This window comes from Muntiacus reevesi, chromosome 2 (genome assembly GCF_963930625.1).
Source record: "Muntiacus reevesi chromosome 2, mMunRee1.1, whole genome shotgun sequence".
Lineage (NCBI taxonomy): Eukaryota > Metazoa > Chordata > Mammalia > Artiodactyla > Cervidae > Muntiacus > Muntiacus reevesi.
The window spans coordinates 85,740,048-85,756,473 of NC_089250.1; the positions used below are offsets into that span (position 1 = coordinate 85,740,048).

Genomic DNA, 16,426 nt, shown 5'->3' on the forward strand with positions numbered 1-16,426 from the left:
GGGAACTAAGATCCTGCATGCTTCATGGCATGGCCTAAAAAGAAACAAAAATAACAAAAATGCAATGAAAAATATAAAGGGGCCAGAAAATGCAAGAGGATACTTAAACATTTGGGGGAGGATTTTTTTTTAAGCAGCTGTACAATGTAGGTTTGATCAGCCACAAACAGGCTATTTTAGCTAGTCTAAAATTTAAGTCATGCATGTATGTAAGCCAGGGTGACCTCCCCATACCTCAGTATGTGAGCATCTGTTTTATCAGCCACCATTGTATTATTATGAGAAAAGGGGGAGTGGATTCTGTTGGGTGCTCGCGTATACCTGTGACACTACAGCCCCGGCTCAGTTATTCTCCTCCAGCCCCTGCGCTCTCTGTGGGGACAGGCCGGCCCGTGCCCCTGGCCTCAGAATCTTTCACAGAAACCCACACATATGCTGCAGTCCGCATCAAGTCCTCTGGTTCTACATCCACTGAGAAACATACGCTGCCACGTGTAAGAAGACACCCATCAACCCATGCTTGGAACCACGTGTGACGCCCCCTGTGGTGACCGTGACTTCTGCTCCTCAAGGCCCAGCATTGCCGTCCGCAAATGCCTGTGACTGCAGTTACCCTCGGGGAAGGCGATGGCACCCACCCCAGTACTCTGCCTGGAAAATCCCATGGACGGAGGAGCCTGGTGGGCTGCCGTCCATGGGGTCACGAAGAGTCGGACATGACTGAGCGACTTCACTTTCCCTTTTCACTTTCATGCATTGGAGAAGGCAATGGCAACCCACTTCAGTGTTCTTGCCCAGAGAATCCCAGGGACGGGGTAGCCTGATGGGCTGCCATCTATGGGGTCACACAGAGTCAGACACAACTGAAGTGAGTTAGCAGCAGCAGCAGCAGCAGCAGCAGTTACCCTGCTTCACATCCAGGAGCAAAATTAGCTTCATTTAGGATCTGAAACAACAGCAGCCATGTATAATTAACATCGCTGCTCTGAAGCCCAGATTTGCTCTTGTCCAGGCAAGAGTCATGTCCACGTGGACCTGGGTTGTGTTGGCTCTGGGAACCCAGGCATCCGTGTACCTCTGTGCACGAGGGGCTCCTCCCAGCCCACGACCACCTGGTAGATCTTCCCAGGTCCCCACAGTGAGACCATAGCATTTTGTTTAGAGATGAGTATATTTTCTTCAGGGGGAGAAAAAAGCTTTGGAAAATATCACGGTAACATTTAATGCTATTAGAAAGCAGTGTTTTTTTACCATGTGTAAGACAGATGCTGGTGGGAAGCTGCCGCATAGCACGAGGAGCTCAGCTCGGTGCCCTGTGATGACCTAGAGGATGGGATGGTCGGGTGGGAGGGAGGCCCGTGAGGGAGGGGGTCTGTGTATATGCACAGCCTATTCACATGTTGTACAGCAGAAAGTAACACAACATTGTAAAGCAGCCATCCTCCAATTTAAAAAAAAAAACGCGTGTTTCAGCAACCAGATCAAGGAAGCCAGTGAGGAGCTGGGTTCCTGGCCATACCAACGCCTGTCCTCCTTTGAGAAGCAGCGATGATCCTATAGCTCCTCAAGGGACCAGAGCGGCTGGTGGGCTGACATCTGAAAGATGCTCCAAGCTTCAGAGGGAAGACACTGTGTGTAAATGCCAAGGGGATGAAATCAATACAGCCTTTTCCTGATGTGTGGTCTCTTAAAGTGCCACCGGAATTAATCGTCTGAAGGAGGAGTCCCCAAAGCTTGAAAGGACTGTGCCTCACGTTGAGGGTCAGGAGAGCAGTGACCCCCCCACCCCCCACTTTCACTGCCAACTCAGGTGTCTTGGGGAAAGTCTCACTATCTTGGGTTCAAGGTCTAGTCCAGCAGAGAACTTCTCCACCTACAAGGTACATGTGAATGACTCGAGTTGATGTGGATCCCATGCAGGCCTGGGTGGGGCTGAGATTCTGCGCCCGTCCCCCCAGCTCCCAGGGCTGCTTCTGCGGGTCCCTCCCTGCCCCGCTGATGGAGTGTGTGCCCGAAGAGGACTAGCTGTGACCCCACGTGACTCAGATGCACAGCAAAGCTGGAGAGCCAATGGACTCGCGCCTCAGTTGGAAGGCTTAGGGTGTCAGGATCTCTCTGCAGAGCAGAGAGGGAAGCGGAGGTTCAGGTCCCTGAGGTGGGACCAGCTCCACGAGAAAGCATCCCTGGCCGTGGAAGTCTTAGGTGTGGCCATTATCTGGCTCCTCATCTGGAGGGTCACAGTGGACACCAGGACTGTCTCCAGGACATGTCTGTCCGTCTGGCTGACTCCCTTTGGAAGATTATTGTGGGAGTGGGGATTCCTGGTGGAAAACCTGCCGAACCCTCCTTGGCTTCTTCAGTTAGGACCCCGCTGGGCCCCCACAGTTGACTGAAACCAACCAGCAGTGGAGATCCCGTGCCACTTGGAAAACCAGTGGCTTGAAAACAGAGACTGAAGTGGGTCTTGAGAGGACTATTAGCAAAGTGAAAAAAAAAAACAGAAATAGGCCAAAAATAATTTTCCTTTTTAAAATTTATTAATGTTTACAATGTCGTGTTGATTTCTGCTATATAGCAAAGTGATTCAGATATATATATATGTTCTTTTTCATATTATTTTCTACTGTGGTTTATCTCGGGATATTGAATATAGTTTCCTGTTTTATACAGTAGGACCTTGTTGTTTATCCATCCTTTATATAATAATTTACATCCATAATCCCAAACTCCCGATTCATCCCTCCCCCTTCCCCTCAGCAACCACAAGAGCGTCCCCTATGTCTGTGATCAGTTCGTTTTGTATATTTTATGCATATTTGTTTTGTTTATTTTACACAAATGTAAGTTCATTTGTGTTATATTTTAGATTCCACATATGACTGGTATCATGAAACTCTTTCTGACTTATTCAACTTAGTACAATAATCTCTGTGTTCGTCCATGTTGCTGTAAATGGCATTATTTCATTCTTTTTTATGGCTGAGTCGTGTCCTGTTGCATATATGTACATCCTTTTTACCCATTCCTCTGCTGATGGACATTTATGTTGTTTCCACGTCTTGGCTGTTGTAACTAGCGCTTTTGTGAACACTGGGGTGCATGTATCCTTTCAAATTACAGCACCAAAAGGGTTTTCTAACAGCAGAGAATGAGAAAACAAAACAGGGAAGGAGATGAGGATAAGACTCCATAAAAGCCTAACAGCTTTTGGGGGACGGGAAATGTCTAGGTGTAACAAATTACTGTGACAGGAATAAACAGTCACCTTGGAAACAGAAGGCATGGGTGTCTCTGAAGCCACACAACCGGCCAAACACCTCAAACCAAAACACATTTGGAGGCCCCTCAGCCTGGGGAATCAACAGTATTGTGAGTCTAGTGTGGCTTTGTTTTTGCTTTGTTTCTGGGATTTCCTTTAGGATCTCTGATGAAAGTGAAAGTCCAATTCAGTTCAGTCGCTCAGTTGTGTCCGACTCTTTGCGACCCCATGAATTGCAGCACACCAGGCCTCCCTGTCCATCACTGACTCCTGGAGTTTACTTAAACTCATGTCCATCAAGTCGGTGATGCCATCCAGCCATCTCATCTTCTGTCGTCCCCTTCTCCTCCTGCCCCCAATCCCTTCCAGCATCAGGGTCTTTTCCAATGAGTCAACTCTTTGCATCAGGTGGCCAGAGTATTGAAGTTTCAGCTGCAACGTCAGTCCTTCTAATGAACACCCAGGACTGATCTTCTTTAGATGGATGGTAGGATCTCCTTGCAATCCAAGGGACTCTCAAGAATCTTCTCCAACACCACAGTTCAAAAGCATCAATTCTTCGGCACTCAGCTTTCTTCACAGTCCAACTCACATCCAAGCATGACCACTGGAAAAACCATAGCCTTGACTAGATGGACCTTTGTTGGCAGAGTAATGTCTTTGCTTTTTAATATGCTGTCTAGGTTTAATTTGCTTTCCTTCCAAGGAGTAAGCATCTTTTAATTTCATGGCTGCAGTCACCATGTGCAGTGATTTTGGAGCCCAGAAAAATAAAGTCAGCCATTGTTTCCACTGTTTCCCCATCTATTTGCCATGAAGTGATGGGACTGGATGCCATAATCTTAGTTTTCTGAATGTTGAGCTTTAAGCCAACTTTTTCACTCTCCTCTTTCACTTTCATCAAGAGGCTCTTTAGTTCTTCACTTTCTGCGATAAGGGTGGTGTCATCTGCATATCAGAGGTTATTGATATTTCTCCCGGCAATCTTGATTCCAGCTTGTGCTTCATCCAGCCCAGCATTTCTCATGATGTACTCTGCATATAAGTTAAATAAGCATGGTGACGATATATAACCTTGACATACTCCTTTTCCTATTTGGAACCAGTCTGTTGTTCCATGTCTGGTTCTAACTGTTTCTCCCTGACCTGCCTACGGATTTCTTAAGAGGCAGGTCAGGTGGTCTGGTATTCCCATCTCTTTAACAATTTTCCACAGTTTATTGTGATCCACACAGTCAAAGGCTTTGGCATAGTCAAGAGAGCAGAAATACATGTTTTTCTGGAACTCTCTTGCTTTTTCGATGATCCAGAGGATGTTGGCAATTTGATCTCTGGTTCCTCTGCCTTTTCTAAAACCAGCTTGAACATCTGGAAGTTCACGGTTCATGTATTGTGGAAGCCTGGCTTGGAGAATTTTGAGCATTACTTTACTAGCATGTAAGATGAGTGCAATTGTGCGGTAGTTTGAGCATTCTTTGGGATTGCCTTTCTTAGGGAATGGAATGGAAACTGACTTTTCCAGTCCTGTGGCCACTGCTGAGTTTTCCAAATTTGCTGGCATATTGAGTGCAGCACTTTCACAACGTCATCTTTCAGGATTTGAAATAGCTCAACTGGAATTCCATCACCTCCACTAGCTTTGTTCATAGTGATGCTTCCTAAGGCCCACTTGACTTCACATTTTAGGATGTCTGGCTCTAGATGAGTGATCACACCATCGTGATTATCTGGGTCGTGAAGATCTTTTTTGTACAGTTTTTCTGTGTATTCTTGCCACCTCTTCTTAATATCGTCTGCTTCTGTTAGGTCCCTACCATTTCTGTCCTTCATTGAGCCCATCTTTGCATGAAATGTTCCCTTGGTATCTCTAATTTTCTTGAAGAGATCTCTAGTCTTTCCCATTCTGTTGTTTTCCTCTATTTCTTTGCACTGAATCCTGAGGAAGGCTTTCTTATCTCTCCTTGCTATTCTTTGGAACTCTGTATTCAAATGGACCTATCTTTCCTTTTCTCCTTTGCTTTTCACTTCCTTTCTTTTCACAGCTATTTGTAAGGCCTCCTAAGACAACCATTTTGCCTTTTTGCATTTCTTTTTCTTAGGAATGGTCTTGATCCCTGTCTCCTGTACAATGTCATGTACCTTCATCCATAGTTCATCAGGCACTCTGTCTATCAGATCTAGTCCCTTAAATCTATTTCTCACTTCAACTGTATAGTCATAAGGGATTTGATTTAGGTCATACCTGAATGGTCTAGTGGTTTTCCCTACTTTCTTTAATTTCAGTCTGAATCTGGCAATAAGGAGTTCATGATCTGAGCCACAGTCAGCTCCTGGTCTTGTTTTTGCTGACTGTATAGAGCTTCTCCATCTTTGGCTGCAAAGAATATAATCAATGTGATTTCGGTGTTGACCATCTGGTCATGTCCATGTGTAGAGTCTTCTCTTGTGCTGTTGACAGAGGGTGTTTGCTATGACCAGTGCATTCTCTTGGCAAAACTCTATTAGCCTTTGCCCTGCTTCATTCCGTACTCCAAGGCCAAATTTGCCTGTTACTTCAGGTGTTTCTTGACTTCCTACTTTTGCATTCCAGTCCCCTATAATGAAAAGGACATCTTTTTTGGGTGTTAGTTCTGGAAGGTCTTGTAGGTCTTCAACCGTTCAACTTCAGCTTCTTTAGCATTACTGGTTGGGGCATAGGCTTGGATTACCATGATATTGAATAATTTGTCTTGGAAATGAACAGAGTTCATTCTGTTGTTTTTGAGATTGCATCCAAGTACTGCATTTCAGGCTCTTTTGTTGACTATGATGGCTACTCCATTTCTTGGGGATTCCTGCCCACAGTAGTAGATATAATGGTCATCAGAGTTAAATTCACCCCTTTGCAGTCCATCTTAGTTCACTGATTACTAGAATGTTGATGTTCACTCTTGTCATCTCCTGTTTGACCACTTCCAATTTGCCTTGATTCATGGACCTAACATTCCAGGTTCCTATGCAATATTGCTCTATACAGCATCAAACCCTGCTTCCATCGCCAGTCCCATTCACAACTGGGTATTGTTTTTGCTTTGGCTCCATCTCTTCTTTCTTTCTGGAGTTATTTCTCCACTGATCTCCAGTAGCATACTGGGCACCTACCGACCTGAGGAGAGTGAAAAAGTTGGATGAAAATTCAACATTCAAAAAAACCAAGATCATGGCATCTGGTCCTATCACTTCATGGCAAATAGATGAGGAAACAGTGAGAAACTTTATATTCTTGGGCTCCAAAATCACTGCAGATGGTGCCTGCAGTCATGAAATTAAAAGACTCTTGCTCTTTGGAAGAAAAACTATGAACAACCTAGACATCATATTAAAAAGCAGAGATATTACTTTCCCGACAAATGTCTGTATAGTCAAAACTATGGTTTTTCCAGTAGTCAAGTATGGATATAAGAGTTGGATCATAAAGCTGAGCGCTGAAGAATTGAGGCTTTTGAACTGTGGTGTTGGAGAAGACTCTTGGGAGTCCCTTGGACAGCAAGGAGATCAAACCGGTCAATCCTAAAGGAAATCAGTCCTGAATATTCATTGGAAGGACTGATTTTGAAGTTCTAATACTTTAGCCACCTGATGTGAAGAACTGACTCCTTGGAAAGACATTGATGCTGGGAAAGATTGCAGAAGGAAAAGGGGACAACAGAGGATAAAATGTTTTAATGGCATCACCAACTTGATCAATGTGAGTTTGAGTAAGCTCCAGAAGGTGTTAGTGGACAGGGAAGCCTGGCATGCTGCAGTCCATGGGGGTCACAAAAAGTCGGACACGACTGAGCGACTGAACTAAACTGAAAGGAAATAAACCCTAAATATTAATTGGAAGAACTGATGCCGAAGCTCCAATACTTTGGCCGCCTGATGATGTGAAGAGCCAACTCACCAGAAAAGCCCCTGATGCTGAGAAAGGTTGAGGGCAGGAGGAGAAGGGGCGACAGAGAATGAGATGGTGGATGAAATCACCAACTCAATGGACATGAGTTTGAGTAAGCTCCAGGAGTTGGTGATGGACAGGGAAGCCTGGTGTGCTGCAGTCCATGGGGTCACAGAGTCAGATACAACTGAGCAACAATAACACTGGGATCCCAGGAGGTGGATGCTGCGGGGCAGGGTGCTGGGAGTTCCGGGGGAGGGGTTCCATTGTCCCAGAGGCATCCTTTCTGGAGGAGGGAGTGTGTGTGTTAGTCACTCGGTCATGTCTGACTCTTTGTGACCCCATGAACTGTAGCCCGCCAGGTTCCTCTGTCCATGGGAATCTCCAGGCAAGAATACTGGAGTGGGCAGCCACTCCCTTCTCCAGCAGATCTTCCAGACCCAGGGATCAAACCCGAGTCTCCTGCAAGAAGGCTTTTTGCCATCTGGACCACCATGGGAAGCCCCAGAGGAGGGAAGTGAAGTGAGGTTGCTCAGTCGTGTACGACTCTTTGCGATCCCATTGACTATAGCTTACCAGGCACCTCCGTCCACGGAATTTTCCAGGCAACAGTACTGGAGTGGGTTGCCATTTCCTTCTCCAGGGGAACTTTGCGACCCAGGGATTGAACCCGGGTCTCCCACACTGTGGGCAGATGCTTTACCATCTGAGCCACCAGGGAAGCCAATTTTCTCCATCTTCACATTTTTCTACAATGGGCGTATCATTTCAGAATTTAAGAAAGCATGTAAACTGTTCTGTTTGGCAGAGGTCTGGCTGGAGCGGGGGCAGTGAGTGGGGCTGGGGGAGGCCCCTGAAGGTCTGTGGCCTCCGGATGTTCCCTTGTGCTCTTTGTCAGCTCGGGGGCTTCTCTTCCCGACTTTAGCTCACCATCTCCCCTGTGGCCTGCTCCAGGAGAGACAGCTGCTGGCCGTGAGGACAGGACTTCGAGGGACGGACTGTTTGGGGGTCAACTGGCTCCTGCCGCATCGGTGACCCATCTCTGGTTGTGCTTCCAGGCGAGCGCGCAGCAGGGCCCCTGACGCAGCCTCTCGTCTGACGGCTATCAGCCGCTCCTGCCGCCAGCTTGTCCCGGGTCCAGGCCTGTCACTGTGCCATCTCTCAGCAGGTGAGGAAGTAAGGGGCCCTGGAGAGAGAACAGGTGCTCTCTGGAGGGCAGGCCTCGCTGCTAGCAGTGCATGTGTGGGCCTGGGATGAGACGGGCTGTCAGGACCCTCGATGTGTGGCCAGGTCCTCATGCCATCACTGCATTCTCAACCCAGATGTAAGGCACTTATGAAGGCTGTTTCACCCCTCATTTCACATTATCCCTCGTGTGAGTGGGTAATGGGGGAGCAGCAGGAGATAGAAACTGTCTCCATGGGTTGCTGGCCTTGGCTTGGAAATCAAGCTGTGTCCTTCCCCACCTAGGAATAGAGATATTACTTAGGCTAGCATCCTTGGTCAGCTGCTTGCTATGATAAAGGGGATGCGGAAAGGGTGTGAGGGGGTCAACCAACACCCGCCCCCCTGAAGCATAAGCTGCTCCGTCCCTTCAGGCCAGAGGCAATAACTGTCTTTCAGAGATTTCCTGGAGACACAGACTGCAGAGCTCTGCCAGCCAACACTTCACAAGGGTCTGTGGAGATAAGTCATGTTAGGGAGCAAGGCTAAAAAGGCACGCTGACATCCACTCATCCAGAAACTATAAAGACTGTCCTGAGTCAGGTCAGATCAGCAGCAGTGGGGACTGAAGCATCGTGTGCTGCCCTGCCCCCGACCCTGAGTTTACCAAATTGCACACCACAAAGTGTGGCCGTCAGGACGTCCCCAGGCAAGCTGTCCGTGTGCCCGAGGAGAAAGATGCCTGACCACACACACTCACACATGTCGTCACACTCATACACCTGTGTGCACACTCACACCCACCCACCCATACATCTTTATACCCTCACATCCACACCTCACTCACCTGCACATACACACACCCTCACCCACACACATTCACACATACCCTCATGCCCAGACACTCACACACCCTCACATACCCACACATTCTCGCACACACAGTACAGAGTCCCCTCCTCCTTCTCTGCCCTCCCCCGCATCTTCGTTTCTTCACTCCTGCGGATCCTGGGCTAAGCTTCCTCTAACCAGCCCCCTGGGTTCCTGCCACCCCCAAGCCCCCTAACTTCTGAAAGCCCCAAGCTGGTCATGAGGAAAGAGGAGGATGGAGTCAGAAATGGGGCAGGAGGATCAGGGCCTGAAGGCAGTGATTTCAGGGTCCTTTTTCTCTTGTCGATTGGGCTGGGGAGTCTTGGAACTGGCCTGTATCTTCTCCTTCCTTTTGTGTGGACACAAGGATGCATAAACACAGATACCCACAGGGGGACCGCCACACACACAGGCCGGCAGAGTGTGCCCGTCAGGCACGTGGCCACAGGCAGGGACAGAGCCCCAAACACACATGCAGAAATGCACACACGTCTCTGTACAGTAAGGGGTCAACGGCTGCTCCCCCAAGTTTCAAACCCCCAACTCCTTCTCCTTCTCTTCTTGTTGAATAAAAGTTCGCAACCAAGAGAGGAACCCACCCCTGTTAACTCTAACTTTGGTGGCTGCCATGTATCACAACAGGCAAGTTTTAGTTTTCAAGCATTGTCTGGGAATAAATGAAGTTGACGTCAGGCCTCATCTGGGCCAGAGAGTCATTGCTTGAATGAGGAAACCCAGGGTATGGTCTGCACACCCTGGGACCGGCCCAGCCCCCTCACACCGCCCTGTGCACTACACAGAACCTGTGAGACCCACCCTGGCTCTCAGGCCTGACCGCAGAGGTCTCCAGGGAGTTTCTCATTAAACGGGGTAACAGTAACCTATGGCGTCTGCTTTCCTGCAGAACAGTTAGCATCACAGGGGTCTTCCGTGCTTGGGATAGGGGATGGAGGTGTGTGGGTGTGTTCTTATTTTAAAACAATATAAACTTTTTGGAATGATAGCAAATTAAAATGAACGATAAAGCAAGCTCTCGCGGGGGAAACTTGTGCTCTGCCCTACAAACAGCTAAGGGGGCGCTCTGTGAGCGGAAAGAACCCTGAGCTAGGCGTCAGTGCTTTGGGTCCTAGACCAACAGGTCTTGGCTGTGGCACCTGTGGCTCCTGGCTTCATTTCTCTGGGTTTTGCTCTTTCTTGATGTGCAAAACAAAACAGTCTGTTTTGCCAACTTTTGGAGATGCTTGAGGAAAGAGTGAAAGAATGTGCATGACAGTGGTGGACTTCCCTGGTGGTCTGGTGGTTAAGGCTCTGCACTTCCGCTGCAGGGGGTGCAAGTTCAATCCCTGGTCAGGGAACTAAGATCCCACATGCCATGCAGCCAAAAAAAAATGTGTATGGAGATGATTTATTACTAACAAATCTCTGAACAAATGTCAAGGTGTTCCCTATGGCTCTGGGGTGTAAGTGGAGAAGGAAATGGCAACCCACTCCAGTGTTCTTGCCTGCAGAATGCCAGGGACGGAGGAGCTTGGTGGGCTGCCATCTCTGGGGTCGCACAGAGTCAGACACGACTGAAGTGGCTTAGCAGCAGCAGCAGTGGGGTGTAAGGATGGGAGAAAGACATGGGCTTCTGTTGTCAGCCTTTCTCAGCCCCGGCGACAGGGAGCGGATGACAGGTGGCCCCAGAAGCCCATGTCTTGCTCCCATCACTAGCTGAAGTGCTCCTTCCTCTGATCCCAGGGTGGTGTGCTCCCATGGCTCCCCAACCTGGATAGAGAAGCTGCAGAGGATGGGAGGAGGAGTAAGTTGAGGGGGGCTCTGCTTTCAAACAAGCAACTATTCCAGCCCCCTTGACTTTGGTTGTTCCAGGGGCAGCAGAATGAAAGAAGGCATGTCTAATAACAGCACCGCCAGCATCTCCCAAGCCCGGAAAGCAGTGGAGCAGCTGAAGATGGAAGCCTGCATGGACAGAGTGAAGGTAAGCGTGCACAGGCCCGCCTGCCCTCTGACCAGCACTCAGCTCACGACAGTCCCCCCGTGTCCAAAGCAGCCGCGTGAGGGTGAACATGTCGCTCCGTAGAGCATCCAGCCGACACTGGCAGCTGTAACATTTACAGACGAGTGTTTGCTCCGGAGTTCCAAGTGTGCCCGAGGAATCAAGGGATGCAAAATACACAGTATGCGTGTATTCCATAAGGAGTCGCCTAGAATAGACCCGTGTTCATCTCAGCTCTCTTTAGCTCAGTTGTCATGCCCGTAAGCAAGTGAGGGAGTTGAACCATGCAATCCATCATAGTTTTCCTGCCTGGTCCAGTGACTTGGAGATGAGACAACATCAGGTATTTTGACAGGGATGCTGGGGGAAGTGCCGCATTGAGTCATGTCCGTGTTTGTCAGCTGCTCCCTGGGGGAAAGGGAAGGAGGGTGCCAGCCTCCTCCCACCGTGTTCACTTCACTGAGGAGCGGGGAGGTGTCTTCACACTGGGGGAACGAAGCCAGCTTTTCCCCAGATGCCACTTCAAAGGGAGCAGGAGGTCAGGCTGAGCAAGTGGCCCTGAGATGCAGCTTAGTTAGGGTCACTGACTCGAATGGAGCAGGAAGTGCATCGGGCATCTGACAGCAGAAAACACCAGTCCAGTGTGTCTGTGCACTGTGGGGATGTAAAACCAGGGCTGTCACCCAAATAGGACAGAATCCGTGGGGCAGTGGGTGACTCCTAACACCCTCTGTTGGTGGAGCAAGCAGTCCCTCCCCAAGGCTCCCACTGCCAAGACCAGATAACACCAGCTCCATCAGTCAGCTTCCATCCATCCCCCTCCCCAGGGACCTTCGGGTACCAGCTATCCAAGGAGGCAGCAACGTGCCCAGTAAGTGACACGATGTATATGAAGCAAGAAGGGAATGCAGGATGATACACATTGGTCTAAGCGGACTGGCTATATCTGCACATACTGTTACCAGCTACAAATAAAACATCTTTAATCCCTAGGCTAGAGGAGGGAGCAAGAAAAGAAACAGTTCTGAAAGAGGAGGAGCCCAGTGGTGTAGAAATGGGTCTAAGGATGAGCATTGCAGGCGCTAGTGGTTCAAAGACAGGACAGGCTTTTGCTGAGAGGACAAGGACGCGAGGGGATGCGCTCATTGGACAAAGATCCCTGAGCACCTGCTCTGCCCTTGGCATGGTCCTGGGATAGAAAAACGAATGGAATGTTCCCATGACGTTGCTCAGAGAAGACTTCCCGGAGCCATGAGCTGGGGGTTGGTTGCGAAGTGACATGCGGGCGGAGGGAAGGCTAGTATGAGCTGACCATGGCTCACTGCGAGCACTCGGACTTGACAGAGAAGCCGGGTGCTGTGCTGGGAAGGCAGCTCTGCGCACAGGAACAGGTCATAAAAACAGCTCGTGTGCAGCCGGGGCTGTGGGGTGCACTGTCAGAGGCCAGGGGCAGCAGAAGCTGCAGAGAGAAGCCGAGGGGGAAGGGAGCGGGCAGAGAGTGGGCAGAGGGCAAAGGCAGAATAGAGACACCAGATGCAGCGGAACTTGGAAGGTAAGTGCGGTAGTCTCCAGGGCGAGAGAAGCTAGACCCAGCTGTCAAGTCCACGGCCACAGGACTGGAAAGATGGTGGGCGCTGGTTTTGGCAGTGGGACCGTTGCCATGGTGGGGAGTTCTGGTTTGTCATAGAAGATGCTCTCCATGGTAACAGATCCTCTCTGCTGACCATCAGCCCCCAGGAGCCGTGGTGGAGTACTTGTCCCCATGGGGAGGGACTCTTCAGGAGTCACTGCAGGATATGGCAGCCTCCCAGAGAAGGAGCGGAGGTCACAGGGCAGCTTGGAGCCCAGCGTGCTGTTCGGGTGGTGTCGAGGCCGGGCGGTCCCATTCTTGCAGTTCTGGGTTGTGCTCCTTGATCTCGCTCCTTGATCTCACGAGAGGCCTCCCGGGGACCCTGCAGCCTCCACGGTGATCACAGGGCCCGCGACAGGTCTGGTCTGAGCTGGCAGAACTGGATCCCTGAAGAGATGATCCGGGGCCGCCTGAGGACAGGGGTGGCCCCCAGGAACCACATCCCAACCAGAGTTGCAGTCACACGTGGTTTTCTGTTAGTGCTCGCACAGCCCCAAACGTTAATTTTTTAAAATCGTGCCTAGATACACATACATATAATTTGCCATTTTTACCATTTTTAAGTGTGTAATGCAATAACACTATGCACATCCACAACATCGTGCGGTCATCCATTTCTAGAACTTTTTTGTTATCCCAAACAGAAACTCCACCCATTAAACTCTTACTGCCAGTCCCCTGCCCCCACAGCCCCTAGAAACCTCTCTTCTACTTTATGTCGCTATGAATTTGGCTATTCAGGGTACTTCATTCCTATAAGTGGAACTTTACAGTATTTGTATTTTATCTGTGGCTTATTTTACTTGGTATCTGCCTTCAAGTTTTGTCCAGTGTAGCCTATGTCTGAATTTCATTCCTTTGTAAGGCTGAATAGTATTTCATTACATGTATCTACTATATTTTATTTACTTATTCGTGTGTTGATGGACATTTGAGTTGTTTCTACATTTTGTCTTTTGTCAATAATGCTGCTATGAGCATGGAAAGCATTTGGGTCAGTGCTTTCAATTCCTTTGTGTATATAGCCAGAAGTGGCATTGCTGGGTCATATAGTAATTCTGTGTTCAACTTTTTGAGGAACCATGATGTTGGTTTCCATGGTAGCCATATCTTTTTACATCCTCCTCAACCTCACTCCTGGGTCAGGAAGACTCCCCTGGAGAAAGGAATGGATACCCACTCCAGTTTTCTTGCCTGGAGAATTCCATGGACAGACTAGCCTGGTGAGCTATGGTCCATAGGGTCACGAAGAGTCAGACACGACTGAGTGACTAACGCTTTTCACTTTCATCCCCAGCAATGCACAGGGGTTCCAGTTGCTCCACATCCTCGCCAACACTTATTTTCCTTTTTAAAAATAATAGCCATTCTAATGAGTGTTAAGCTCACACTAGATTTTTAAGCACTAGACACCCCTTGCTTCAGGTCTTGGGAGGGCTTTGGGGAAAAATCTACTTGATACAACTTGTGGGGAAAAAAGATGTACATTAATATCAATTAGCCAGACAACAAACAGAATGTGGAAAGAGAATCAATCCATCAAGGATACCCAAGGTTGACCATGATAAGCGCCTTGTTGTTGCAGCTGCATGGACTATAGCCCACCAGGCTCCTCTGCCCATGGGATTTTCCAGGCAAGAATGCTGGAGTGCGTTGCCATTTCATTCTCTGGGGATCTTCCCCACCCAGGGATTGAACCCACATCTCCTGCATTAGGCAGGCAGATTCTTTACCACTAAGCCAGCAGGGAAGCCAATAGGTGCCTTGGGGAGGGAGGAAATAGGAAGAGTATCACCAGGAAAAAGAAGTGGCCTCTCTAGGGTGGGTGGGAGTTCATTGCAGGAGATGAAGAAGGAAGAAGGATCCTGGGGGTAAATGACAGAGGGAAGCTGTGTGGGAGGAGGAGAGGAGCAGTTCCTAGAACTCTCTGACCTCATATAGTGAGGGGAACACCAGGCATTCCCCTGTGTGCTGTGCCAGCCACGGAGCCCAGAGAGAGGGATGAACAAGGGGAAATAGCTGGAGGCCCAGTGGGGAAAATAATGGCAATGATGAGTCCCCCAGAGCCAGCTCCGGGTAAAGCACCCAGAGGACAGCCCGGGAGGAGCCCCACGGCTCACACAGTGTGTTGCCAACTGCAGAACCCACCTCCAGTCTTCATAGTTTGCTCTGCTTGGAAGAGTATCTCGTGGGAAAGGAAGGAAAGGGTGATATTTGCAGCTCAGGGAAGTAAAGGGGCGAGAAGGGAAAAAATATGCATTATTCAGTTATTTGGGTTGCAAAGGTAGGAAAAAGTATCAGTGTGAACTCAAGAGAGGTTTGGACAGTTTGTGGAGGTAAAATGTAGAAGCATCCACTATGATCTTCACGTCCTGTCTGTCTCTGCAAACATCATCTGCATAAAAGCACTGGTGCAGTAGACTACAGTAGACTTTATTGCAGATTTTGTAGGATGTAGAACGAAGACTTCGCCATGTAGCCCCCAGCCATCCCGCAAACCCCACATGTTACAGAGACCCTCCCCACACTCACCCTCAACATCTTTCTTAAACCTCCCTACTGTTACCAAATCAGATCCAGCTGATCACCACTCAAAAATCAATACTGGAGAGAGAGACAAATGTTGGTAGGAAAAAATTGCTTTTATCAGAATGCTGGCCATCTGGGGAGACGGGGGACTTGGTGTCACCTAGAAACCACCTCTGAGGATTCTGTTAGGCCATGAAAGTTTTTAAAGGGAAACAGGGGAAGTAATCTTGGTGAAGCATTGGGGTGGGGGATCAGAGCTGTCCCCCACTGCGTGCAGGCTTGTGCATAGGCCTGCTGATTCCCTGTGATTTTCCCTGAGATACTATCTTGTTCACACACTTTGTTCTGAGATTCCTGAAGGGGAAGTTGGGAAGAGGTTTGGTCACCTGTTCATTATTTATGTTTCATTTCTATTATACTTCTTTGACTTATGGAGAGAACCCATAAGTTAGGCAAGATATTGTGTGACGAAAAGATTTGAAAGGTGTGCCAGGGCCTGAGATGAGTGGAGCATGGGGGTGCCTGGTTTAAGGTTAGTGCTAAGACAAAGGGGCCCCCTGGAGATAGCTCTTTCTCGCCAAAAGCAACTTACACTACCTTTGTTCCTTTAATGTTTATTGACTGCCTCCCCTGACTCACCCTAGCGTTCGGGTGACTGTTCTCCATCCCACCTCCGAGCTCACCAGGCCATTTCCCAGCAAAGCTGGGTGTTCCACTTTGAGAACCTGTATCAGCTGCTTTGACGTGTACACACTACTGCATATAAAATAGGTAACTAGGGACCTCCCTAGCGTGGTCCAGTGGTTAAGACTCCGCGCTTCCAATGCAGTGGGCATGGGCTTGATCCCTGGTTGGGGAACTAAGATCCCACATGCCCTGGGGCACAGCCAAAACAAATAAGATAAAAACAAAAGAAAGTGCCTAGCAGATAGTAACCACTCAAAAACATTTTTTTAAAAAGTAGGTAACTAGCAAGAGCCTACTGGATAGCACAGGGAACTCTCTTCAGTACTCTGTAATGACCTGTGTGGGAAAAGAATCTAAAAAGGGTGGAGATGCGTG

At 48.8% G+C, this 16,426-nt stretch overlaps 1 protein-coding gene across 3 annotated transcripts in view; it reads left to right on the forward strand.

Annotated features, from left to right (window-relative positions):
- Nucleotides 1-16,426, forward strand: part of GNG4 (G protein subunit gamma 4) — a 65,565-nt gene that overhangs the window by 23,009 nt on the left and 26,130 nt on the right. The window contains exons 2-3 of one of the 3 annotated variants that reach the window (XM_065922260.1): nt 8,101-8,343; nt 11,079-11,187. In XM_065922260.1, the coding sequence (XP_065778332.1) occupies nt 11,089-11,187 (99 nt within the window). In that variant the 5' untranslated portion in view covers nt 8,101-8,343; nt 11,079-11,088. The remainder of the gene's footprint in view (nt 1-8,100; nt 8,344-11,078; nt 11,188-16,426) is intronic. The other 2 variants (XM_065922259.1, XM_065922261.1) reach the window with 2 other exon arrangements.